Source organism: Amblyomma maculatum, unplaced genomic scaffold, assembly GCF_055883805.1.
Source record: "Amblyomma maculatum isolate TAMU_Amacu unplaced genomic scaffold, ASM5588380v1 scaffold_15, whole genome shotgun sequence".
Lineage (NCBI taxonomy): Eukaryota > Metazoa > Arthropoda > Arachnida > Ixodida > Ixodidae > Amblyomma > Amblyomma maculatum.
The window spans coordinates 8,134,194-8,161,815 of NW_028146740.1; the positions used below are offsets into that span (position 1 = coordinate 8,134,194).

Genomic DNA, 27,622 nt, shown 5'->3' on the forward strand with positions numbered 1-27,622 from the left:
CGTAGCATTCCACATTCTTTGCACGGCGTGTAACCGCCACGAAAAACTGTGGTTTACCTCTAGCAATATGCTTCGCATAAAAGGAATGTACTAAACCATCGCAGCAAAAAGCCGAGTCAGAAAAGTAAATATATTAAAAACCGTAGCAGCAAAAGGAGTAGTCAATCTACTAAACAGCCAACCAAGAACACAGTGAAAACATAGATAAAACAAAAATAAATATATAATAAATAGACTGACAGCCACAGTTAACACGGCAACACAACGAAAAAAAAACAAGAAATCAGCGCGGGAGCTTCGAAAAAAAAATTGTTTTGTCAACGTTTTGCGCCGGGTTCCTTGTTGGCTGTTGCTGCGAAGGCTTTAAGTCCGCGCATATTTTTGACTCGGCCCTTTGCTGCGATGGTTTTAGTCAATTCAATTTTCTTTCTTTTTTCCTGTTTTTCTTTCCTTCGGCTTTGCGCCTTTTTCAGTATTCATTGTGCCTGACTTTAGAAAATAAATAGTTTGTAGTCAGCGCCCGTCTTTGAATCCACGTGTTTTTTCGTCCTCGTTTACTTCGCGCTGTTTTTTCAGCATTTAAAAAGGGCAAGGCGATAAGGAGAGCGAGCTGAAAAGTAGTCGCGAGGACAAGCCAGGGCGAGGGCAAATGACCCACATAAGACAGGAGAGCACCTGAAGGAGGATGACTCACAGTAAGTAGGTCAGGAGACCGGAAACGGCTATGCCATTGTCGTGGGCGATTCCAATATGCTCAGATGTAAATCAACTATAAAGAATAACTGCCTGGGGGGCGAGTTGGTGCATGATGGAATTGAACGGCGGCGCAACACGGAAACGGACACAAAGAAGGGGACACCACATGCGCACACTACCAACTATTTATTAAACGGAAAGGTGGCATATTTATATGTCCATCTCAAGCATCACACTCATCGCCACAGTCCGCTCCAAACCCAACACGTGAACTCCGGGCAGCACCAACAGGAAATCAGACAAGATATTTCTAACCTCAGTAGATAAACTATCAAAAACGGGAGAAAAAAAAAAAAAAAAAAAAAAAAAAAAAAAAAAACTTTTTTTTTTCTCATTTTTTTTTTTTTTTTTTTTTTTTAAAGGAAGGCAGGCCATATCTCATAGCAAATGCATTCTGGACCGAAAACAGCAGAGTAAGACATTAGAAGCGACCAGCCCGAACCCTAACAAATAAAAAATAAAGCGATAAAACAATCGTAGCAAAAGCAGAGTCAAAACAGTTAAGCAAAAGCAGTCAGAACCCTAAGCCAACAACAAAAGATGATCGTAGCGAAAGCAGAGTCAAAACAAATGAAGCAACAGTAAAAGAAACTAGGCCAACAACAACAAAAGACGATCATAGCAAAGGCCGAGTCAAACAAAGGAAGCAAAAGCAGTCAAAAACCTAAAGCAACCCCAACATTTGTAGCTCAAGGAGAGTCAAAGAAATGAAGCAAAAGCAGTCAAACAAAATCGTATACCAAAGGCATAGTCAAAAAAAAAAAAAGGGGGGAGCAAAAACAGTCAAGAACCTAAAAGCAACTAAAAACGATCGTAGCAAAAGCAGAGTCAAAACAAAAGAAAACAACAGCGGTCAAACCTAAAACAACAGCAACAAAAAGACTGGTAGCAAATGCAGAATCAAACGGGCGACGAAATTAACAGCCCGCCTAACTAAACATCACAAGGCCGGTAAAAAAATTTCGGGCTTAAAGTCGCACAGTGCATGCCGTCACAAAAAATTATCAAGGAATGAAACTTCATTTCTACGGAGGGATACAGACGAGTCGCTAACACAAATGCTACCCTTCTTTTTGATCATGAAGGCTTCAAGAATTTCCCGTGCCACCTGATCGCGACTCCTGCCCAGAATCCTTATACCGTTAAGCATTGGCTCACAGTTACAATCTTTGCAATGGGTAGACAAATTTAACCCGCCTCCGTTTTCTAACGATTTCTCATGCTCCCGTGCTCTGTCGTTAATACAGCGACCCGTCTGGCCTATATAGACCCCTCCACACGTCAGTGGGATTTCGTAGACCACTCCGACGGCACAGGAACAGTAAAGCTTGCCGTGCCTCTTTTCGCACAGGGGTTTCTTCTTCTGCCCGATTTTCGAGCACAAACCGCTCAGCTTTTTGGGCGCGGAGAAAACGACAGGTACGTCGTACCGGCCGGCGACTTTCTTCAAGTTATGTGCCACTCGGTGAATATAGGGGACCACTTGTGGTCGCCTGGTTTGACCGCTGGTTTGAGGTTTGACCGCTGTTGTTTTCTTTTGTTTTGACTCTGCTTTTGCTACGATCGTTTTTAGTTGCTTTTAGGTTCTTGACTGTTTTTGCTCCCCCTTTTTTTTTTTTTGACTATGCCTTTGGTATACGATTTTGTTTGACTGCTTTTGCTTCATTTCTTTGACTCTCCTTGAGCTACAAATGTTGGGGTTGCTTTAGGTTTTTGACTGCTTTTGCTTCCTTTGTTTGACTCGGCCTTTGCTATGATCGTCTTTTGTTGTTGTTGGCCTAGTTTCTTTTACTGTTGCTTCATTTGTTTTGACTCTGCTTTCGCTACGATCATCTTTTGTTGTTGGCTTAGGGTTCTGACTGCTTTTGCTTAACTGTTTTGACTCTGCTTTTGCTACGATTGTTTTATCGCTTTATTTTTTATTTGTTAGGGTTCGGGCTGGTCGCTTCTAATGTCTTACTCTGCTGTTTTCGGTCCAGAATGCATTTGCTATGAGATATGGCCTGCCTTCCTTTAAAAAAAAAAAAAAAAAAAAAAATGGAAAAAAAAAAGTTTTTTTTTTTTTTTTTTTTTTTTTCTCCCGTTTTTGATAGTTTATCTACTGAGGTTAGAAATATCTTGTCTGATTTCCTGTTGGTGCTGCCCGGAGTTCACGTGTTGGGTTTGGAGCGGACTGTGGCGATGAGTGTGATGCTTGAGATGGACATATAAATATGCCACCTTTCCGTTTAATAAATAGTTGGTAGTGTGCGCATGTGGTGTCCCCTTCTTTGTGTCCGTTTCCGTGTTGCGCCGCCGTTCAATTCCTTCAACTATAAAGAAACGACTGAAAGAATATGCTCGCGTCAAGGTCACAGCCCTTTCAGGCGAGACCGCAGGAGCAATCATGACCCATGTAAGCTGTATGATAAGAAAGGTTGTAACCTTGTAGTTTCCGCAGAGTTAAATGTTCTTCGTGGGAAAGCTGGCGGGCTGGTAAAGCAGATAGCGAAGGGAGTTGAAGACCTCCGAGAGATGGCTCCACGGGTGACAATCGCCGCGTGCACACTAACAGAAGTTACCCTGGCGTCAACGTGGAAAACGCGATTTTGGCTGCAATACGAGATATTCCGAACTTTGCATGTGCATTGCGGTTTGAGGTGGTAAAACCAACAAGTGCTGTGCCGGACGCAAAAATATTGTTACGAGGTGAATGAAGCCTTCATAGAGGACGGGGAAGCGCCAAACGTTGGTCTCGTTCCGCACAGCACTTCCACTTCTTTCACCACGCACACCTCTGTCCTTCCGCCCCACCGGGGTCGCGCAGTGGTTACGGCGCTCGACTACTGTTCCCAAGGACGCGAGATCGAATCCCGGCCTCGGCGGCCGCTTTTCGATGGAGGCGAAAAGCAAGGCGCCCGTATGCTGTGCGATGTCAGTGCACGCTAAAGAACCACAGGTGGTCGAAATTTCCGGAGTCCTCCACTACGGCGTCTCTTATAGCCCGATTCGCTTTGGCACGTTAAACCCCCTCTGTCCTTCCACTGCTTCGTCTTGTTCCTCCGGGACAATTTCCCCGAAATGCTGCCTCCCGAGAGTGGCACGGCTTCAGGCAACTGACGTGCGACAGTTACGGTTTTGAGAAACTGCGACCTAGTTGAGGTAACGCGTGCTGTTTCATAGCTGATATTACTAATTCTGGCCTTTATCACCTAAGGGCCATCATAGTGGGCGAATAGCTTTTGATGAAAGCCGCGACACCGGAGGGGATAGCGTGGCAGACGAGCATACAAGAGGTACAATGGCCTGTATCCGGTGGTTTCATGAGTTGCAGTATTGAAATCGTATGTGATATAGGGTGGTATGGTATCCAAGTTCTTATGCTCTGAGTCCACATACATGGCAAGCATATTGGTCAGTGTTCTGTTGGAGCATTGAGTCAAACTGTTTGTCTGTGGGTGACATTGCTGCGAACTGTGTAAATCTTTATTTGTTCCTGTTCGACAGCCGCTGGCATGCGGCCTTATCATTGTTATTCTGGCGCGCTTATCAATTCTGTATCCCGTGTTTGTTCATGCTCGGTATCGCGATTCGACCCGTTATTATTTTCTTTGTTGCAAACGATGCGCCTAGATCTGTCTCGAAGATTCCGATCACTCGAGTGTGTTTCTACAATGTTGCAGGTTGTGCTACTAGCAGTTTGCGACGCTATCTAGAGTGTTCTGAGGAGCCTTTAAATTGAGCGTTGACGAGTAGGACGGGCAGTCTTTCTTCGACGATCGATGAGCACGTTTGTTGCTATCGCCGCCGCCGAGTTGCTTAGTTCTCTTGCGGGCGCAAGTCAGCCTAATAAAGAGTTTCTTCAGTGCAATCACCGACTCTTCTTTTGTGTCATCGACCTTGTCACCACCACGTGACAATACGGTGTTGAGTGCCTGTAGGTGACTGCATAGACGTAGGAGCTCTTCAACGACATCGGCAGTGAAAATTGGCGGCCTCGACCACTGATTACTACACGGTGCTATCCATGCCACAGGAGGATCGAGTTCAAAAGGAACAGCGACACTTGATCCCTAGCGAAAAAACAGTATGAGTCACAATAACCTCATACAGGCTTCTCATACGAAACTCATACTAACCTCATACAACTATCATATATTCTCATATATTTCTCATAAATTGAATGCTATTTGTATGAGTTTGCGTTGTAGAATGCGCTGTAGCCGATGATAGAGGAGCTGCTTCACAATAGCGAATAAGGTAGTCGGAAGATATCACAATCCACCAATTGCCGTTTGGAGATTTGGGAAAAGGTCGGAACAGATCAATTACAACCTGCTCAAACATACTCCTGGGAGGTGCCACAGGATGAAGTAGACCACGTGTATCGGATGTAGGACGTTTCTGACGCTGGCGCTGCGTGCAGAAGGCTGCATATTGTTTATTTGCAGAACGTATTCTCGGCCAGTAAAACCACTCTTGAACTCGACGGAGTACGAGCCGATCCCAGATGTCCAGATGCGGGGTCGTCATGCATCACACGTAAAACAGAGGAGCACAGAGCCTTTGGAAAAACAAGCAGATATTGTTGGCCCATAGGAGAGTATTTCTTTTTCCACAAGAGATCATCACGGATACAGAAACGGCCGTTAACTCCATGGTTGCGTGCGGTGGCAAACAAAGCCTGTAGAGCAGGATCTTCGCGCTGCTCACTCTTAGATACCTAAACGCCAGGGAAGTCTGGGACGATGGCGGAAATGTAGTGGTCGAAATTGTCACTATCATACTCTGTTGATGGCAGCGGCATTCGCGAGACACAGTCTGCATAGGCATGTCGGCGCCCACTCTTGTAGACAACATTGAAGTTATACTCCTATAGACCAGCGCGAGAGGCGGCCGCATGGATCTCGAAGATTTACGAGCGATGGTCAGTCGCAATGGTGAATGGGCGCCCATACCACTACACCGGAACCTCTGTACAGCGAAGATCACAGCAAGGCATTCTTGTTCTGTGCCGGTATAGTTGCGCTCTGGCTTGCTGAGGGAGCGGCTCGCATATGCAATAACGTGCTCCTAATCATCTCTGCGTTCAGACAAAACAGCCCCGATGCCAACACCATAGCATCAGTATGAACTTCAGTTGGTGCGGAGTGGTCGAAATGCCGGATAATGGGATATGAGGTCAGTAGAAACTTCAGCCGGCGGAATGCGGCATCGCACTCAGCAGTTAATTCAAATGAAACTTCTTTGTGAAGAAGGCTCGTCAGCGGGTAGGCGATATCTGCAAAGCGATGAATAAAACACCGGACATAACCCCAAAAAACTGCGGACCTCTGTCCATGGTGCTTGACCTCTGTCCATGGTGCTGTCCATGGAGCTTGGTGCTGTCCATGGAGACCCACAGTTTTCTGTGGGTCTCCCGCCCTCCTCATCAACGAGATGGCTGAGCACCAACGCTTGACGCTCGCCGATGCGGCACTTCTTGGAATTGAGGACTAATCAGGCGTTATGCAAATAGTCTAATACGCGCGCTAAACGCTTGTTATACTCTTTGAACGTTTTACCAAAAAATACGACGTCATGAAGAGAGCATAGACATTTGTCCTATTTCATGCCGCTCAAAACAGTGTCCATAAATCTCTCAAACGTCGCAAGCGCACTGGAAAGCCAAAACGGCATCATATTAAATTCAAATAGAGCATGGGCGGAACAATAGGATAATTAAAAGTTGCTGTTGGTTGAGTTGGTTCATACTGGACAGAAAAAAAGAATATGCAAAAGGGACGATAACTTAAAAGGACAACACAGGACAGGCAGTCTGTGCCTGTCCTGTGTTCTTCTCTTAAGCGATTGTCCTTTTTGCGCATATAATTTCTCTGTCCGGAACAATTGGATGGCGTTTTGCGGGTACAGCTGTAGGTTCTTTCGGGGAACCGAGCACGCTTATAAAAAGGTGTAAAGTTAGACTGACAGCTTCTTGCACCTAAGGGCTACACTGAAGACAATTTCGCTGAGCACACAAGATGCACTGAAGAACCATGCAACCACAATGAGGCTGAGTCGAGTCGTAAGAAAAGAGTGAGGAAGTAGAATAAAGCCAACTATATCACTTACTTATTTAAGGAATAACAGCGCTGAGACGAAGGACAAGAAAGAAAACACCTGCGTTGTGTTGTCTGTTATTCCTTAAACATGTACCAACTGCTCAACTCTCCGTTTTATAAATATCACTTACATAAATATGCGAGGAGGAAGATCAGAAGTAAAGTGGCTTGAAATCAAGCAGCAGATAGAAGCAGAGGGTATTGCAATGTATGGATTTACAGAAACGCACCTTGGTGTAAGGTAAGGTAGGCTTGAAAATCAATATGCAGAAGACTAAGGTAATGTTCAACAGCCTCGGGAAGAAACAGCAGTTTACAGTAGGTAGCGAAGCACTGTAAATAGCAGGCGAATATGTCGGCTTAGGACAGGTAGGAACTGCAGATCCGGACCATGAAAGGGAAATAACAAGGTAGGGGAACATTAAGATATATAGGAGGCGTGCACAATGGGTCAGAGAAAAAAATGAGAAGGGTTCAACGCTGCTGAAGCGAATATGCAGCGAAAGAATTAGCTGCAGGTGATCTAGCGTTCTTCTTCGCCAGCCCACTTATAAAGCCCCGCTTTAACCAAGCCACATGAACATGCCTTAGCGGCCTGTAGGGGTAACGTGATTGCCAGGGTCATAGTATGCTCATTCTAGCATAGCCGTCTCATGTGAAACGAGAGACCCAAGTTGGCAGCTCCTGCCAGGGGACCACCGACACGTACACGGGCACGGACTCGGCACACAACGACGAGCGGTTAGTTCTGGCGTAATATCGCTTTCGCAAAAATAACGCAAGTTACTGATGTTCTAGTACAAATCAAGAAGAAATGAGCATTGGCAGGCCAGGTAGAGCAAAAAGATAATAACCGATGGCCTCTTATGGTAATAAACTAGATTCCAAGGGAAGGAAGGCGTAGCAGGGGGCGGCAGCAGGTAGGTGGGCGGATTAGGTTAATAAGTTCGCATTGATCAAGTAGATGCAGCTCGCACGGGACCGGTTAAATTGGAGTAATATGGGAGAAACCTTCGCCCTGCAGCTGGTATATTCAGCTGATGATGGTGATGGCGATGATGATGATGATGACCTTTGGGATCTGCAAGAAGCTCCACTTATCCCAGGTTTGTGAAAGTTGTATTAGACAGGGTGGAGAACGCAAAGTTGGTGGCGAGGAGTGGTAATTAGACATGCAATTACTTGGCAGCGAGTAAACAAAGGGTGTGAGGAGGATGCTTTAGGATGAGTTTGTGTGCGTCCTGTCTTTCCTTCGTCTTATTAGCGCAGCTTTTTATTGCATTGATGTGAGGAGCATGTGTTGGTTAATGGTAACGTGGCTGGAAAAGAGGTAGTGTACTTGTAGACAGGAACAGCACGTTGAGAAAAGAAGCTTTTGAAATGTCTATTGGAAAATATCAGGCTAATGCGAGGCAAAGGGGAGGCACCATACTAGGAGATATGAATGCTCATATAGAAGAATTGGATCGATTTGTAGACTGCTTCGGAAAATTGGTTAGCAATATGTGAGCAGCACGACCTTGGTATCGTAAACAGAGCAGCAAAATGTAATGGCATAATCACGTGGAAATCTGGCGTTTCCCACTGCAGTATTGACTACTGCATAATGCCGGGAGATTTATATTAAAGACTTAATGCGATGAAAATTGACGAGTCAAACATAAATAGTATTTGGAGCGACCATAAATGGTTAATAGTAAGGTTTGGGCATAGCGGGAAGGGTAACGCTGGACCGCGGATGCGCGTCGTCCAGTGCGGATTTCGGTATGTGAACGACCCACATTTGATGGCCATATGAAAAACAAAAAACAAACACATAAAAAATGAGTAAATATGTCATGGACGTATATTGAAGTGGTGGAGGTAATTCAGATGGAAGTAGATTTGGTGCTAAAGAAAAAACAGTGGAGAAACAAAAAGAAACCAAAATGTTAATGAGACATAGATGTTAAAGAGGCAATAGGAAGCCGCCAAGCAGCTTTCAGGGCCCATCGAAAATCAAAAGAGGAAACTTGACCCTTGCCTGAACTTCAGCAGATATGGGACGAATACAAAAAACAAAAGAGCCATGCCCCTTTTTGGTACAAGAGGGAATTAATGCTATATGGACACGTGGATGGCAGATATTTGAAAAACAATAAACAGGCACCTAGAAATTCTGAAACCATCTGAAGGCACTTGGCGAGAAATCAGAAGAGACGCGCTGCCATATAAAGGGCGATAATGATAATGTACTGGAAAATGGAAGAGGCCCATGCAGTTCGGTTGCGAGCAGCTAGAAGAGGCTTTTAAAGGATATGTCGATGGCAATGTTATTAACTTTGATGTGGGTCATTACAAAGAGGAATTATTTAACATCTACATTGACAAATTGGATTTCGAAAGAGCGGTTGAACGAAATGACAATGAAACAAATTACAGCGTTAGGTAAAAAAAAAAAACGACCTTGTATGCTGCTCTAAGTGACGCACTAAATAATAAAGATATCCCAGCAAGCTGGCGAGAGAGCAGAATTTGAGCCTTTTATACAAAGGCGAAAAAGATTGCATCAAACCTTATAGGCCGTTAACAGTGACATCGGTATTGCATAGAATAGCAATGCAGGCAATAAAAGATCAATTACAAAGTTGGACTGAGGAGGGGAAGATAATAGAACTGCAGAACGGCTTCAGACATTGTCCGAGACTAGACGGTCATTTTTTTGCAGCCACACAATGCGTTGAAATCGCGGCAATTGAAGAATAACCACTAGAGACGGATGGCGTTTTTAGATATCTTAATGGGCTTACGATAATGTAAATCACGCTCTGATGTGGCAAATTCTGGAAAAGGAGAGTATGGGCAAGGTAGCGATAGGTTCATTGAAATATATTTACATCGAAAAGAACATAATAGTGATGTGGCAGGCCATGGGTGGTGCAAAAAGAGTTGCTGTTAAAATGGGACTTGGGCATTATCACCACTTCTATTCATGGTCTACATTAGAGGGATAGAATTTAAAGTTTGAATCGAATAGATTGTGTTTCACGATGTCATGGCGGAAGGGGGGAGAATTGAAAACTAGCTGCTTACCAGGATTGATATATGCAGATTACATTAATCTTGTAGCAGATAGCCAGAAAGGCCTGCAAGTTTTGGCAGACAGTTGTGGAAGATAGACAGATGATCTGAGAATAAAATTTACCGCTGAGAAATAAGGAGTCACAGTTTTTAATGATGAGCTCGGAAAAATCACGTACAGAACTTAGAGTTACCTATGGTTAAAGCGTACAAGTACATGGTATTTGGATAAGAGACGACACAAACTACTTACGGGAATACAGAGAGGAAATCGTAAAGAAAGCAAAAAGAAACACTGCTGCCATGAGAAAATGCAGGGTGTGGAAATATAATAATTATGAAGTTTTAGAGGAATCTGGACAGGCGCAATGGTATCAGACTTGACATTTACAAACGCTTTGCTGTGTTTGGATCTGCCACAACTTCGGCGCTTGGAATAAAGTAGAGAATGGTCGGCATACTTGCGTTGGGTGCACATGGAACCACCACTGAGACAGTTGAATGTGATATGAGATGGTCGACGTTCGGAGCACGGGAGGCGAAATGTAAGGTGCACTATGAAGAACGGTTGAGGTAAAAAATGACTAGAGCTAAGCGCAAAGATTTTCTGCTACCTGTACCGGTGCAGTATTGATACGACATAGAGGCGAAGAACTGGATGATTGCAAATGAATAAAAATGCGATGGGAAAGAAAACAATAGAAAAATCACCTTGAAGCAAAAAGTAAAATCCTCGGAAAAGTCCCACTGCAAAAGAGAATGCTGAACAAACCGACTATGGAGCTTTATAGTACGGCTAAGACGAAAATCAAAAGGAAACTTTTTTGACAATTCCAAAGGGGTGATTTACTTTTCGAGGCAAGGGCTGGGTGCTTGAGGACGAAATTCTGCCGGTCAAAATTTGACAACACAGATGACATTTGCTGCTGCCCCATGCAAATCAGAGAAACGATTGAGCATATTGTAAGGACGGGCTTGATAGTCCAGGCTTATAGAGACCTGAAGCCCTGGTCGCACACCAAAGCGAATCACACTACGCGATGACGATGGATCTCTTCTAGAGAAGGATAAAGATGAAGCAGCACGTGCACTGCAGTGAAAGGTGGAGAGCCATACAGCGCTCACACTATTTCCCCCGCGGTGGTTGAAGCGGCCAGCCTGGCCGCATTTAGTCCACAGTATTGCGCCGAATAAAAAGCTTCATGCGTGAAACGTGTACAACTTCAGTTCCAAAGTAACGGCTGTCCGGAGGATCGCAAAAGGGAAAACACGATAATTGACGGAGGAGGTTTGTCCAATAACTGCGTACGGATCGATGAAACGGCGCTGGAACTTATCCCAATGGCCAGGAGTACGTAATGGTGTCCAAAGTAATCCCTCGTTGCCGGGACGGAAAAAACTTGGCGATGAGTCGCATCGTAGCGATACTTGCGGTCTACCTGATTGTCTTCAGTGTTGAGGCGAGCAAGTCGGCGACATCTGGCCACTCGGGAAATGAACTGCTCAGGAAGAGACGACGAGGAGCTCGGAATATAACCAGCCCTTATACATAGCATTCATTGATTACGAAAAAGCATTTCACTCAGTTGAAACCTCGGCGGTGATGCAGGCATTGCGAAATCAGGGGGTAGACGAGCCGTACGTGAAAGTGCTGGAAGATATATATAGTGGCTGCACAGCAACCATAGTTCTGCATAAAGCAAGTAACAAAATTCCCATAAGAAAGGTGTTAGGCAAGGAGACACAATCTCCCCAGTACTATTCACAGCTTGTTTAGAATAAGTATTCAGAGACGGAATGGGAGTAGTTAGGGATAAGGGTAGATGGAGAATACCTCAGTAATCTGCGATTTGCCGATGACATTGCCTTGCTAAGCAATTCGGGGGATGAACTGCAAATAATGATTGATGACCTAGACAGGAAAAGTAGAAAGGTAGGCTTGAAAATCAATATGCAGAAGACTAAGGTAATGTTCAACAGCCTCGGGAAGGAACAGCAGTTTACATTAGGTAGCAAAGTACTGGAAGTAGTAGGTGATTATGTCTACTTAGGACAGGTAGTAACCGCAGATCCGGACCATGAAAAGGAAATAACAAGAAGAATAACACTAGGATGGAGCGCATTTGGCAAGCACTCGCAGATTATATTTAGCAGCTTACTGGTATCGCTCAAGAGGAAAGTATACAACAGTTGCATCTTGCCTGTACTCACCTATGGGGATGAAACGTGGAGGCTAACTAAGAGAGTTTTACTTAAGTTGAGGACAACCCAGAGGGCTATGGAACGAAAAATGGTAGGGGTAACATTAAGAGATAGAAAGCGTGCGGAGTGGGTCAGAGAAGTAACTCAAGTTACGGACATTCTAGTGGAAATTAAGAAGAAGAAATGGACATGGGCAGGACATGTAGTGCGAAGAGAGGATAACCGATGGTCGCTGAGGGTAACAAACTGGATTCCAAGGGAAGGAAAGCGTAGCAGGGGGCGGCAGAAAATTAGGCGGGCGGATGAGATTAAGAAGTTCGCAGGGGTCAAGTGGATGCAGCTAGCACAGAACCGGGTTAAGTGGAGACACATGGGAGAGGCCTTCGCCCTGAAGTGGGTATAATCAGGCTGATGATGATGATGATCGCCGCCGTCCATCCGCTTACTTCTTTTGCGGGCGCAAGTCAGCCCAACTAAGAGTTTCATTCAAGTGCTGCCAGTGTCTTGATTTGTGGCTACCTGGCTTGTCACCACTACGTGTCAATATGCATGCAATTTTTGCTCGTAGGCTGCTTCAACGACGCAGTGCAAAAGAAGCGCTTTCCTTCGTGCATATGGCGCAATATCATAGGCCGAACCACTTGGTCCATGCGTGACTGCTGTCTTCAGTAGTGCGATCGAGGTTCAAAACTGAGGATTCGCTGTTGCCCGCGTGCCATACTGAATGGCTGCTGAAGGACGATACGAACGATGGACTTGGTACTCACACATGGTAAAAAACCACTTCTGACACCACGGTGGATTCTGATGGGTAACATTTGTGTTGTTAATTAGGGCGCCCTTTTTGTTCCACATAGTTGCTAACACAACACTAATATTGGACTACCTGTGGACATACGACACGAAGGTGAAAAATAATCGCGGGGTAGTGAGATACTGTGGCGGTGTAGAGTGTCGAAGGCAATACCGAGAATCACTTTCTCGTTCTTCACTAGGGAAGTTCGCGAGCTGCACAAGTAGTGCGAGCGCTTACCGCTTTCACCTTGTCCTCTGTCGTCACCGTAACACCGTCGTTAATACTGAAGCACACTCGCATGGCGCTGTCATATTTCTGCTCTCCAGGAACAAAATCCTGCCAGCAAAAAAAAAAGAAATGCACAACAGTGTAAACTGGTCTGTGGAACGAACGTCAGCCACATCAACGCACATATCATTACGCCCGCAGAATAGCGACCCCCCCCCCCCCCCCCCATAGCGTTACTATCGTGTACAAATGCTGCCCAAGTAAACTAACAAATTTTCTCTGCACGCTGGTTTCTCACTTGCAGGGTCTCTAAGCAGATCACCATCTTTTGAAATTTATGCATGAAGAATGTTTTAACGCATTAAAAGGGTGCCGTGACGTTCGCCAGACCACTAATTCCAGCCGGCCTCTACAGTTCATTACACCTTTCCGATACCCCAAAGCCCTCCCATAACGGCGAAATTGTAGCGCCCAATATTTTAATCCGCTTCAATAATCAGCATTTTGGCCCTGATGTGAGCGACACACGACAGCGAAGTTCGTTAACGAATATGACGTTTCCTTCTCTCTTAGGCGCTGCTTCGCTGATTGGTTGGGCACGCACTTTATATTTTACACTATAATGTTCATAAAGTTACTATGCAGGAAGTAAATATAAGGTATTTTAATTCCGCGTGTGTTCGTGGAGTGCTTGTTTAAAAATGAGGACATTAAACTCAGGTGTTGTCAACAACCCCTTCATGGATCACTGCCTTGTCGTGGCGGAGGGGCTTGCGAAACTCGATGAAGTCGTGAGCTCTGCTGTGTAGGGCCACCCAAGATAGACAGGTCACGGCAGAGAGTTCTGACGAAATGTGATTCACTGGAGAAGGTAATGGCAACCTACTCGAGTATTTCCTGCCAAAAAACCCTATGGCTAGTCACAATAGCAATAATGATATGGCGCCGGAAGATGAGCCCCCCAGGTTGGAAGGCATCCCACATGTTACTGGGGATGAACAAAGGGCGATTCATAGTAGATTCAGGATGAATGAAGCGGCTGGGCTAAAGCCAAAAGGACGCTCAGTTGTGGATGTGCCGGGAGGCGACCGGAAAGTCCAATGTTGCAAGGAGATATATCACATAGCAACATGGAATGTAAGATCTATAATGCAAGGTAAACTGGATGTCGTCAAGCGAGAAATGAACAGATTGAACATTGATATCTTGGGTGTCAGCGAGCTCAAGTGGACCGGAATGGGAGAATTTAATTCCGGCGGCCATTATGTCTTTTATTGTGGCCACGAATCCAGGAGAAGGAATTGGGTCGCTCTTATAGTAAACAGAAGAATGGGCAAAGCAGTGCTAGGGTACAACTCCAGAAACGATCGAATGATTTCACTTCGGATCCAAGGTCACCCTTTCAACATAACAGTTATCCAAGTCTATGCTCCAACCACTACTGCTGAAGAAGCTGACGTTGAGAGATATTATGCTGACCTGCAATGCCTTTTAGACCGCACTCCATCATCAGACGTCTTTTTTCTCATGGGAGACTGGAATGCTAAGTTGGGGAGAGAAGAAATATCCGGAATATCAGGCAAGTTCGGTCTTGGTGAGCCAAATGAAGCTGGGCAGAGGCTAGTAGAGTTTTGTCAAGAAACCATCCTGACCATAGCGAATACTCATTTTCAACCGCACAAGAGGCGCCTGTATACATGGACTTCACCGGACGGTCTGTACAGGAATCAGATTTCTTATATTATTTGCCGGCAGAAATGGAGAAGCGCTATACAAGCAGTAGAAAAGAGCCTGGGGCCGATTGTGGCCCCGATCATCAGCTTCTTGTTGCCAAATTTAGTCTTCGAATGAAGAAAACGTAGAAAATTAGAGGGCCTTTCAGGTATGATTTGGATCAAGTTCCATCAGAATATGCTATGGAAGTGAGGAAACGATTTCACAAATAATATCTAGAAGACAGAGAGCCTGAAGAGATGTGGACTGATGTTCGTGATATAATACAAGAAGTTGCTACTAAGGTAGTTCCAAAGCAAAAGAAATGCAAGAAAGCAAACTGGGTGTCTGAAGAGGCTTTGCAAATAGCCGAGGAAAGGAGGATGGCAAAAGTTATGGGGGAAAGGAAAAGATAAAAGGTTCTCAATGCGGAGTTTCAGAAAATAGCAAGGAGAGATAAGAATGCCTTCCTGAACATACAGTGCCAAGCAGTTGAGGACAACAGCCAATGGAGGAACACAAGAGCTCTGTATAAAACAATAAAAGTTATCAAAGGAAGCTTCTGTGCAAAGCTGGGCATGATAAAGGACAAACGAGGCAGGGACCTCACGGAAGCCTCAGAGATAAAGAAGAGGTGGCAGGAATACACAGAAGAACTGTACAAGAAGGACCCGGATGTGCAAACCCAACATAAGACGACTGTGATTACTGATCTCGAGCCGGGCATCCTGAAGAGAGACGTTGAATGGGCCTTAGCCAGCCTTGCTAAGAACAAAGCTAGCGGAATTGATGGCATTCCAGCTGAGTTGCTTCAAAACCTCAATCATGACGGCGCTGTTAACCTTCTGTATACATAATGTCAGCAAATTTGGACAACTCTGCAGTGGCCACAGGATTGGAGGAGGTCAGTTTACATATCCCCATTCCAAAGAAAGCAAGTGCCAAAGATTGTTCCAACTACCACGCGATCGCGCTTATTTCGCATGCTAGCAAGGTGATGTTGAAAATACTCCAAGGTAGGCTGCAGCAGTACGTAGATCGGGAGCTTCCGGACGTGCAAGCTGGGTTTCTCAAGGGCAGAGGAACTAAAGACCAGATTGCCAGCCTTCGCGTGATCATGTAAAAAGCAAGAGAATTCCAGAAACCCATCGATTTCTGCTTTATTGATTATGCGAAAGCGTTTGACTGCGTAGATTACAGCAGATTGTGGTAAGCTCTCCAAGAGATGGAAGTTCTAATTCACCTCATCTGTCTTCTCAGGAACCTGTATGAAGGGCAAGAGGCCACAGTCAGAACTGGGCATGATCTTAGTGATTGGTTTGCGATTGAGAAAGAAGTGAGACGAGGCTGCATACTGTCGCCCTGCCTATTTAGCCTATATGCTGAGTGCATCATGAGGAAGGCCGTTCTGGACAAGTCTTCAGCTGGAGTGAAGATTGCTGGAAAAGGTATCAACGACCTTAGATATGCGGATGATAACACTTTAATGGCAGAAAGTGAAGTGGAATTCAAGAGACTTCTGAGGCGCGTACAAGAAGAGAGTGAGAAGTTTGGGCTTAAACTGAACATTAAAAAGACAAAGATCATGGCGTCTTGCTCTATCATGTCCTAGAGCATCAAGGGACAAGAAGTGGAAGCTGTGACAGATGTTCTCTTCTTGGGCTCCAAGATTCACAACTTTCGCACAAGCAGCGCTCGAGTGATCCGTGTCAGCAACAGCGATGGACGCAACATCAAAACGGTGACGCAGATTTGCTGACTGTCGGGTCCACTTCGTCGACCCCAATTGGATTGGAAAACATTATTGTCAGCACTGGACGATATGTCAGCACTACACTTAGATGACAAAGATAGTTTGGAGCAGCGTTTGGTGGGTCTAGCCTTGAGCGGACGAAGAAGCCGGTCCTCATAGCTGTGCTTCGCAGCGTTGTTACCATGGTAATGACGCTGCCAAAAAGTGCTGCTGCAGGTTGGGTTGGACAGGCAACCATGGTGGGTAGCTTTAGATACGTGAGCAGAAAGCTGCGTTTCTCATAGGCTCCACCCATGTCGAGCGCTGGGCGAGCGAAATGGGAGAGGGGCTTCCTCTCGCACCAGCTCAGACGCGCTGTTTTCTTTATCTTGTATTTAGAATTTTATAAACCCAATACCTTTTGTTTCCGTGCGCCGAGTTTTGTAATTCTTTTTTTACTGACATCAGCACGGCAAAAAGAACCTAGAGGTTGGATGGAATTAACGGCTTTACGCACGTCACTGTGCCCCTTTAATACCCCTGTGCTAGCACAAACTTTATGAAGGCGTTGAGAGTGTGAAGCCTCACGAGCAAGCCTCTAACCTGGAAGACATTTCGACAGTTATAAGACATGCCGTGGTCTCTAAGAAAAGTGCATCTGCACAATAGCATGTACGATAACTTAATTATGTGGCCTGTCTGGTATATTCTGTAAAAGTCACGTTATCTATAAAATCTGGCGTTGTCGACGTTAGCATTGTGAGAGAAAGAACGTAGCGTAGTTTCAAAGCAGTAAAATGCTGCGCTATCGGGACAAGGACGAAGAAACGGCAAGGCGATCACAAATGCAGACTTGCGTTGTTCCTTGTATCGCTTTGTTTAGTTTTTTTTTGTTTTTTAGTTTTGGTTCTGGTTGAATTTTGATTTTATTCTGACTAGGTCCTTTTTTCACTCTATCTGTTATTTCTGACGAGGTTTTGCTGGGTTGTGGCATGGTTTTATTCGCTTTTTTTCTTTGACGTAGCTTGGTGATGATGTTCCGTTTTACCTTGCTTGTTTTTTTGTGTCTTGTCCTGCTTTACAGATTTTTAATCGTGCATAACAGCTTTCCCCTTTTCAATGGTTGTTACTCTTCATCGTGAGATTGGACGAGTTTATAGATTCCTCTTACTTAGTGAGCCGGCCCTGGTTAATACTATCTTCTTTGCCATATAATTTTGTTCTTTCGTGTGCTGGTTTCATTTGACGATAAGATTGTAGCGGAGATCACGTATATATGCCTTGAATTTTTTCATGTAGTAGATTTGTTAGCCCGACTTTGCGTGCGTCTTGCCTTTCTTTCTCCTTGTCTCGATAGCCCAGCTTTCCATTGCATCCAATTATGAAGCAACTAGCCCGACAGGTTCTAGCGTAGTGTATAGGCAGGATATAGATAAGTGACGGCTAAATGGATGCTACACTTGCAACAGAAACAAAATGCTTGCGACCAGTGGCAGACGATTTGACTTCACCAACCGACGTATTTTTGCTCGAAAGCGCCAATATCGCGACTGTTTATTCACATCTTAGGACTTTCCGAACTAATGTTTGGGCGAGGCAAAGTTCCATAGTCTCTCAGTTTAACAAAGTGTGGATGACGATACATGCAAAGCACATTCTCGAGTGCGGCAGTAAAATGCACGGGGTTCTTACGAAAAATACCTGGCTCCGACGGGTCTAACTTTTGTTTGACGGCGCCTACGAGAACCTTACAAGATGGCTTTAGGCTATAGCGAGGTTAAGATGGCTACAGGGTATAAAAGAGCACTGAATAACAGGGAAAGCCTCAGTTCCCAGGTCGAGCAATGTTTTGACAAGTGGACTTGTCAGGCGGGGACAAGACAAAGACGCCCAGACGAAGACAAGTCCACTTGTCGAAACGTTGGCTCGACCTAGGAATACTGAGGGTTCCTCCCCTCCAGCCTTGTTTAGTGCTCTTTTATAAGGTGGCTTTTAGGACGAGGAGTCAAACCTGAATCACGATTTAGTACCTGGCGCTGTGTAGTGTGCACGCACGCCCCCCCCCCCCCCCCCCCCGCCCCCGCACACACACACACACACGGATCGCGATAACCAAATCTGACGGTCTACCAATGAAAGAAAAAGATAATTAAAGTGCAAGAAGGCTCTCATTTGAGATTATATCGGTACGTTTAACAAAGTTCTAGAATTCGAATATAAAAAGAAAACGTACTGATACACTCATTGCCTACGCATTTCGTGATTTAATGGGCTGCCAATATTTCTTTTGCAAAACGATTCTGCCACGCCCTGAAAGCCGAGCGTTATACAAAAAAAGCCCCTGCAATACACCGTTGGTGTTCAGTGCTTTTATGCGAATGGACGAGGCATGCTTTTTTGCCTTGCTTTGAGGAATTTGCGAGGCACATATCGCCGCCAGCGCGGTTAACAGGAACGTTCAAAAGCGCGGCCGAATTTTAAAGTCCCTCAGCGCTTGCCGATGATGCGACATCATGTTAGGGCGGGCACCCGCTATCATCCCCTGCCACGAACACATCATCTTGTTCTGACATTGAAGCTTTTGGAAGTTAGTACTGTGTGTGTGTGTCCTCTGGCTCTGTTGCACTACAAGTAAACACCATGGTCTCGACCACTCCTCTTGCTGGCTGTACACGCTGACGGAGTGTGCATGTATGCCCCTGGCGTAGGAAGGCTTACCCAATCCGTTGTGCTGAATTGTTCACCCTGTCGTTGTCTGCAGAGAATTTAAAGCTTGAGGGGCGCAGGAAAGTTCACATCCACTCCAAATTTTGTGGCCACAATTTTAAAGCGCGCGGAAGCTTGTGTGCATAAGGCTCGAACGTTTTGTTCTGCTCTCTGCTGGCACGCTTGGTGCTGAGCGAGTTCTTTACGCCACTTTTTGTTGCCTGCGACTATTGCAAAAACATCGACGGCGAACCTTCTAAAATGCTCAGAGTCGTGAGGCTGCAGCGTGTTGTTCTAACCATGCTCGCTTGTTCATCAAGCTTGGCCCGCTCTCTGCTGGTGTTCATTGAGTGTTTAGGGAAAGTAATTCATAGGTTTCATTTGGAATGAGCTGGAGAGAAAATGGAAGCCCTTCTAACAATCTGACATCTGCTGATGGCCGCTCAATACCAAGGCAAGAATCGCAACGCAGCGCATGTTTGTTTGCGTTTGTGCTTCCTCGTGTCACTGTTTCCCGTGCCTTGCGCTGTTCCTTCTCTTTTTATTCGCTTTGAATGCTTTCTTTCTCCCGCCGCGGTGCCCTCTGGCTCGTTGCTATTGGCGATCAGCGTCACGTGGGGCAAACCAGTAAGGGCGCGCCTTTTTTGGTTTGTGTTTTGTTTCTGCCAGCCAAAAAAGCCTAACTCGCAACCTCAACGCCATCTAAGCTGATCCAGAAAGAAGCTGCGACGGCGTGAGCTATTTGCGTGCGCGTACTGAACAGTGTGCTGAACAAAAATTGCTTTGGCGAGGGGTTTGAGCTTTTGCGAACGTGTATCTAGGCGGCGGTCAGCTGCTTCTGTGGGATTGCTTTTTGTTTTTGTTTCAACGCCTGGTAAACGCCCCTCAAGCTTACGGAGTTTTAGAGACTTCCTAAGTTGCCGCTGTTCAACTTGGGTTTTGTTTTCTGGACGCATTTTCATTCGATCGTTAGTCCTTGCTAGATTCGTCGCCTCGCTTGTGCATCTTATGGGCTAAGCTGTCCAAGCAGTTTTTTCATAAGCGCTCTGCGGAGAGACAATTCGTGCTGTGGTTCGCCTCTGTGTAGTCGTATGTGTGCCTCTCCGTTTTGAACTCACGCAGATGGGTCTTTATTTTGTCAATCTTTGCGCGAGTATATGATACGCTGCATTCAGAAAGACAGCAAAGCTTCAGCGCACGGTCACATTTACGAGGTCTGTCTGTGGTTATGTCGGCCAGTGGCCGTGCGGGACCTGTGAGAAATATCCATTCTTATGAAGTCTATTGAAAGGCTTCCTTTTGATTTCTATCTACAGGCGAAACAGTTTTTTGTGACAGAACTCAGCCGAAACTCCTGCACCTACGACTGAATGCAAGTGCGAAAACTCTTGTAAATACCGCCAAAAATACACCATCAACTTTATTGACGGTTGTCGTCTGCTACAGCTGCATCAACGGAATAAAGAAAATGAGGAAGGAGAGGAGCTGGACAGAGAGTCCAGAACAACGCCTTTTAAGGCCAAAGCCTGTCTAGGCTACGGAATGAAATCTCATGTGCGAGACCTGTGTGCGAGATTTCGCGAGATGTGTTCTTGTCTAGTGTTCCTGCCATCTGCAATTCCACATTTGAACGCGCGCCCAGGAACGCCACGCGACAGGATCGAGGGAGTACCAACCAAACTCAAACTTGCAGTAGAAAGTATGACAGATAGTGCGCCTTTCTTTTCCTGTAAAGCAATTGTTAATTATATTTAGCACTGAAACTAACGCCGATACGAGGCAATTTATAGGAGAGGAAGGGTCGGCTTTCGCCAGTTGGTGCATGACTTTGCTGTTAATCACGAGTTGCGAACATATAAAAGACAAGCACAGGAAGAGAACGATGGAAATGGAAGTAGCGCTCTTTTTTAATCCATTGTTCTCTCTCTGTGTTTACCTTTTATGTGTGCGCAACGCATCGTTACCAACGTAGCGCATAGCTGCCGCTACTTTACGAAGTTCGAGGGACTTTATGTGTATTATGTGTAAGTGTTACTGAGACGAAAGCTAACGTAATGTTCAACAGTCCTGACGGGGAAAAGTATTGCTGTACTCAAAACGGCACAAATAAATACATCAATCTATATGGCACGCAATGGGCGCAGACCTGGAAAAAAAACTTGTGAGATATGAGGCCGAGAGTCTGGTATTTTTACGTGTATTTCTCACAAGCAAATCTGGATATCGGTCGAAAGTGGGACTTCGGAAATTGGAGGCTAACAGCAGCAGTTTAAACGGAAGAGTGCGCAATAACCTTGGCTGACTACACGTAACTGCGAACTTTGCGCGCAGCAGTCGTGAGTAGGTCGCAGGGAACACGCAGTGCCAAGTGGGCGCAAAGTTCTTCAGCGCAGCACCGCTCTCACCATCCTTTTCAGCTTCCCTTCCTCACCCTCTCCTCAACATTGTCGTAGCTCCATCCTCGGCTGTCTCTGTGTCGGGATATTGGCTTTGAGTTCGGGAACGTGGGCCTAAGGGCTGCGCTCTAGGTGAATGATTCTGATACTATAGGACACGGGTTAATTTAGCAAGCTTGCTGCTGGCGTTAGACAAGGCTGATTAGGAAAGGCCAGCCATGGACGACCTTAGGTTGACGCTAGCTTTCTCCTCTCGGTCTCATTTGTCCTCCCTATCTTCCTGCTGTGCTACCTCGGCCGTCCAAGGAGAGAGAGGCCGTCGCCCATCTCTGAGATTTCCTGCTGTTTTACCTTAACGAAATGCGATCCAACAACGTTGTTATTGAGTTGAGCGAATCTATATTAAAATTGATTTACATCTAATTTCCATCAGAACTTGTTGTTGGGCGATATTTTTACAGTGCATGCTTAATATTTAAAGGCGCGAGAAACGCTGGACGAAGCGCCACTTCGAACTTGCTGACTGTGCATAGGAAGCGTGTTTTATTTTAACATGCGCAGACACGTCCCCTAAAGAGCATGTATAATAAGATAACACACAGATGTTTTGTTCGTGCTTGCTAGTATCAATTTCTTGAAAACATAGAGCGAATATAGGCAACGGTGACACAGATGTAGACGGGACAGGCGCTAATTTGGAAATTTATTTTGGAAAAAATATCCCGTGCAATATATACGAGCCAATGCCGCTATCAGCCGGTGGAAGAGTGCGCAATAACCTTGGCTGACTACACGTAACTGCGAACTTTGCGCGCAGCAGTCGTGAGTAGGTCGCAGGGAACACGCAGTGCCAAGTGGGCGCAAAGTTCTTCAGCGCAGCACCGCTCTCACCATCCTTTTCAGCTTCCCTTCCTAATCAAGATAATAATTGGTGGAAAACTTTAAACGAAATAGAATACGAATGCACGATGCCAGGGGTCACGAAGGAAAAGGCGACAAACCTTGTTAAACGAATCACATTTAAAAGCCCTTGATCCTAAATGTCGTCCCTAACCAGCAAAACGCAACAATTAACACTTTTGAAACAAAACAAAAAACAGAATGAGGATGAGGTGAAAAGAAGAAAGAGGAAAAGATTGTGCAAGTCTCCTATGCCAAAACAATCATAAAGTGTAAACTATACCCAGCAAAAGAAGAAAAAGGCAAGATATACAATCAAATAAAAGAGGAGTGAACGAGGCTCCATGCTAAGACAAGGACAAAATATGAAGGGACAAAAGATGGCAAAATGGAGCATAAAAGCCGTGCACACTCTTTAATCTCATTACTTTTCAGCTATCCTCACATTGTTTGTTTGCTTCGCTTCACCCGTGCTAATAGTTCGTTTTTGTTATTTCGTGGGCAACATTTACGATCAAGGGCTTTTAAATGTGATTCGTTTAACAAGGCTTGGTTCCTTTCTGTTTGTCACCCCGGCAGCGCGAATTTATATTCTATTTCATGTTCTTTTTCCTTCAAGATTTATCTTGACTGTGCTCTTCTGTGCGCATGCTCACCGACAGATAGAGGCAACTGCTCCTATACAGGGTGTCCAAGCTAACTTTCATCATCATCATCCTCATCACCCTGACTATACCCAATGCAGAGCGAAGGCCTCTCCCATATTTCTCCAATTAACCCGGTTCTGTGCTAGCTGCATCCACTTGACCCCTGCGAACGTCTTAACCTCCCTATGGGGCTGAAACGTGGAGGCTAACGAAAAGGGTTCTACTTAAGTTGAGGACAACGCAGAGGGCTATGGAACGAAAAATGGTAGGGGTAATATTAAGAGATAGGAAGCGTGCAGAGTGGGTCAGAGAAATAACTCGTTACTGACATTCTAGTGGAAATCAAAAAGAAGCTAACTTTAGCTAAGAGTTAATAAATGAAACATTTGAGATAGGACAGAGAAACCACCTGCGCACAGCTCTCAGCCATCTGGCGCGCCACGGGAAATTTTTGTTCCACAATTAACCAATCAGTAACTAAAATAATTTTTGTAATTTATTCATTATTGCCTTTGCACAATAAATTTGAATTGCAAAGTTGGATAGCACCTTCTGAAACCCCTATTCCATTTATTTCCGACAAAGAAAATCTCACGTGTGTCGTATTTCCATACTCTTTAGAAAGCCCGCGAAATAAAGAATATATCACGTGACTAACGAATTCGTGCGCCGCGATTGTGGTGCACTCAATCGTGGCTTGAGTGAACGAAAATAGCTACGGCTGTGGCTCGACAGCCCAGTCCCAGTGGTAGGCTGTAAAGATGCCTCGATAATTTGAAAGAAGCGACACTCTCCTCCCCTCTGGCACTTTCCTCCTCGAATATCCTCGCCCGCCGGCTGCGCGCGCTGCACACGGAACACTTTTCGGGCAGAGCTCCTTCGCCGTCCGGGAAATTGGATGGCACGCGCGCGCACTCTTGAGTTTGTACTTTTTCCACGCTCTGTTATCGAATAAAGACACGATTAAGGCATGCGACTCGCTTGACTGTACCGCGAGTCACTTAAGTTAGCGTCTTGTACGCGCAATATAAGTGCAGACTACAAACGCTCTCCGCATGAACAAAAACCGCTTGCTGCATACACCTCACATTCCTTTTGACTTTTCAATACCGTGTCTCTCAACACGGCATAATATATTAATTATGTGAAGAGGAAGAAGTACACGAGTGGATGAATGAAAACTTTATTGAATATTTCAAGGGTTTCGCGGTTGTGAAGTCTCCGTCGTCTTCTCTGGCGCTGGCGACTTGAGGCTTCTCGTCAGCAAGGGTGGACCTCTATTTCAAGGCTCCACTGAGTCGTGCTGCATCAGTCGCGTGCTGCACTAAGGCCCTTTGGGTCGCGAGCTCGCCACTGGTGAGCCGACCCTCCCATTGCTCCGCACTCGGGTCTTCGTGTTGGTGGAATGCTTTGTTGCGTTCGCATTCCCACGTGATATGATAAAGTGTAGGTGTGGCATCGCACCAAGGGCAGGTGGCTCTGTATTGTGTCGGGAACATTTTATTAGGTATGTGTAGGTTAGGAAAGGAGTTGGTCTGTTATATGCGCCAGCCGGTCGCTTCCTCCTTTGTTAGGGCTTTGTGTGGTGGTGGATATCTTATTCTAGCTCCCCTATGCAAGTGCAAGATCTCTGCGTATCCCCCCTCGCAAGCCTGAAGGCGGAGCTCCGTAGCATTTGACTGCCCTGCTCGGAATGCGTTACCTAGAGCTAGGCTGTCTGCCCTTTCGTTCCCCCCTATGCCCGTGTGGCCCGGGATACAGATTAGGTTATGCCTGGGTTTCTCCTGGGCGGAGGTTACCCTGCTGAGTATTTTAAGGGCTGTTCTGCTGACCCTGCCCTCGTGTAGTTCCTGCACGTCTCCTTCAAGTCCGTCAGTATGTTGAGAGATCGGCCCGTTCTGTAGCCTTCTGTTGCCGCCAGCGCAACGGCAATTTCTTCGGCCTCCGCTGTGCCGGCGACCTTTGCCGTCGCACACGTGATCATGTTTCCTTCCTTGTTTACCACTACCGTCGCGGCTACGCGTTCTCTCTAGCGCGGATATACGGCAGCGTCCGTGTATACGGTGTTGTCTAACTGGGCTAGCGTTCTCTCAACGTACCCGGCCCTCGCTTTTCGTCTGTTTTCGTGAAGATTGGGGTCCATGTTTTTCGGCAATGGTCCCACGTTAATGGTTTTCCTAAGGTGGTCCGGTACGTCCGCGTATCTGTCTACCAGTCCGCTCGTGTCCCGACCCAACCTTCTTAGGAGCACTCGTCCCGTGGGGGTGCCTCTGAGTCTCGTGATTTGCATTCCCAGCAGAGCTTCGGCGAGCTCGCTGAAGGTGTTGCTGATGCCTAGCTGGAGCAACTTTTCGTTCGACGTGTGCCTGGGTAGGTGCAGAGCAGTCCTGTACGCCTTCCTGAGAATGATGTCGGCTTGCTCTCTTTCTGCCTTGGTCGTCGCGTGGTACGGCAGGGAGTACGTGACTCGGCTGACCATTAGGCTGTTAACTAGCTTGAGAGTGTCTCCTTCTCTCATTCCATATCTCTTTTGGGAGACTCTGTTGATTATACGGCCCACCTGCTCTGCCGCCTTACTCAGCAGGCTGATGGTGTGGCTTCATTTCCGGCTTCCTTGCAACCACATGCCCAGGATCTTTATCATGTTCTTTTCTGGGATGTTCTGTCCCTCGAGAATGACCTCCAGTGTCGCTTGGGTGGGATGCTTGCCGACCCTGAGGAGTTCCGACTTCTCCGTCGAGCATCTTAGGCTCCTCTCTCCGGTGTAAGTTTCTACGCAAGTTTCCTCTTCCTGTAGTTTTTCTTGCTTCTCCCCGAGTGATCCTTGGGTGACCCATATCGTGATGTCATCGGCGTACATCGCGTGTTGGATGCCCTGGATCTTCTTGAGCCGTCTTGCAAGTCCAATCATTGCCACGTTGACGAGGACGGGCGATATGACGGATCCTCGGGGTGTGCCTTTGCACGGCGTGGGGAAGACGTCGCTTCTCAGCTCGCCCAGCCCCACGGTCGCCGTTCTGTCGCTCAGGAAAGCTCTGACGTAATCGTGCGTTCTCCTCCCGCAGTTGGTGTTGTTGATGCCTTCCATGATGGCCGCGTGGCTTACGTTGTCGAAAGCCCCCTTTATGTCGAGGGCCATGACGACGTTTTCGCCTGCCTTCAGCATCGCCTCGAGCACTTCCTCCTTGAGTTGGAGCAGCACGTCTTGCATAGAGGTTGGCTCTGAACCCGTACGTGCTGTCCGGGTACCATTGTTCGTTTTCCAGGTGCGACTGGATTCTTTTCGTGATCACTTTCTCGTACAGCTTGCCCAGGCACGACGTTAGAGATATCGGCCTGAGGTTCTCGATCTGCAGCTTTTTGCCTGGCTTCGGAATCATCACGACGACGGCGTGTTTCCACTCCGCCGGCACTCTTCCCTCTTGCCAGAGCTTGTTGAGGTAGGTCGTAAGCTGATCTATCGCCTCGTCACTGAGGTTCCTTATTAGCGAGTTCCGGATCTTGTCCGCCCCCGCCGTCGTGTTCTTCGTGGCCGATCGTATCGCCTCGACAACCTCCTCTCTCGTGATGGGTCGGTCCATGACCGGGTTCTCCTCGCCACGGTATTCTTCTCGGTAGCTCTCGACCTGATCTTTGCCGTAGCATTTGATCCGGACCTCTTCGAGTAGTTGTTCGTCCGTGCCTTCGTATTGGTGCACCAGCCTCTGTAACGACTTGCTGCCTTCGGGTTTGTTTTTGCTCGGCTCCAGGAGGGCCTTGAGGATCTGCCACGTTCTGGCTGTGCTGAGGGTGCCGTTCAGCGAGTTGCTGAATTGCTGCCACCCCTGCCTGGCCAGCTGCGTCGCGTACTGCTCCGTTTGCTTGGTTATGTCGGCAATTTTCCCTCTTTAGCTTCCTGTTGAGTTTTTGTCTCTTCCACCGCTTGGTGAGCCCGCGTCTCGCCTCCCATAGCTTGAGGAGCCGCTTGTCCACCTCCGGCGTTTGTTCCGTTCTGTCTACTTCTTTCGTGTATAGGTCTTGGATTCGTTTGAGTTGTTGGCTCCACTCTTCCGCAGAACCGATGTCGCCGTCGAGCTGCTTGCAGTGCGCTCTGAAGGCGTCCCAGTCCGTCAGCCGAGCCGTGCCAATCTTCCTCCTGACGTTGTCCGCCACTGTGCAGATTCTTATTATGTGGTGGTCGCTTCCAATGTTCTCGAGTAGGTTTTCCCACTCCGCTTGTTTGGCGCCCCTTATGGAGGTTAGGTCGGGACTCGTGTCTGGACTGACGCTGTTCCCCTGCCTAGTCGGTTGATTCTCGTCGGTTAACAGCTCGCATCCTACGTTCTCTGCCGCTGTGCAGATGCTGCGCCCCTTTTTGTCCTGTCTGTTATAGCCCCATCTCGGACTCTTGGCGTTAAAATCGC

General features: G+C 46.5%; 1 protein-coding gene across 1 annotated transcript in view; it reads right to left on the bottom strand.

The window, feature by feature from the left end:
* Positions 1-27,622, bottom strand: part of LOC146172008 (ADP-ribose pyrophosphatase-like) — a 317,324-nt gene that overhangs the window by 70,949 nt on the left and 218,753 nt on the right. Inside the window, exon 7 of the mRNA XM_084586232.1 lies at positions 13,135-13,233. Coding sequence (XP_084442358.1) covers positions 13,135-13,233 — 99 coding nt within the window. The remainder of the gene's footprint in view (positions 1-13,134; positions 13,234-27,622) is intronic.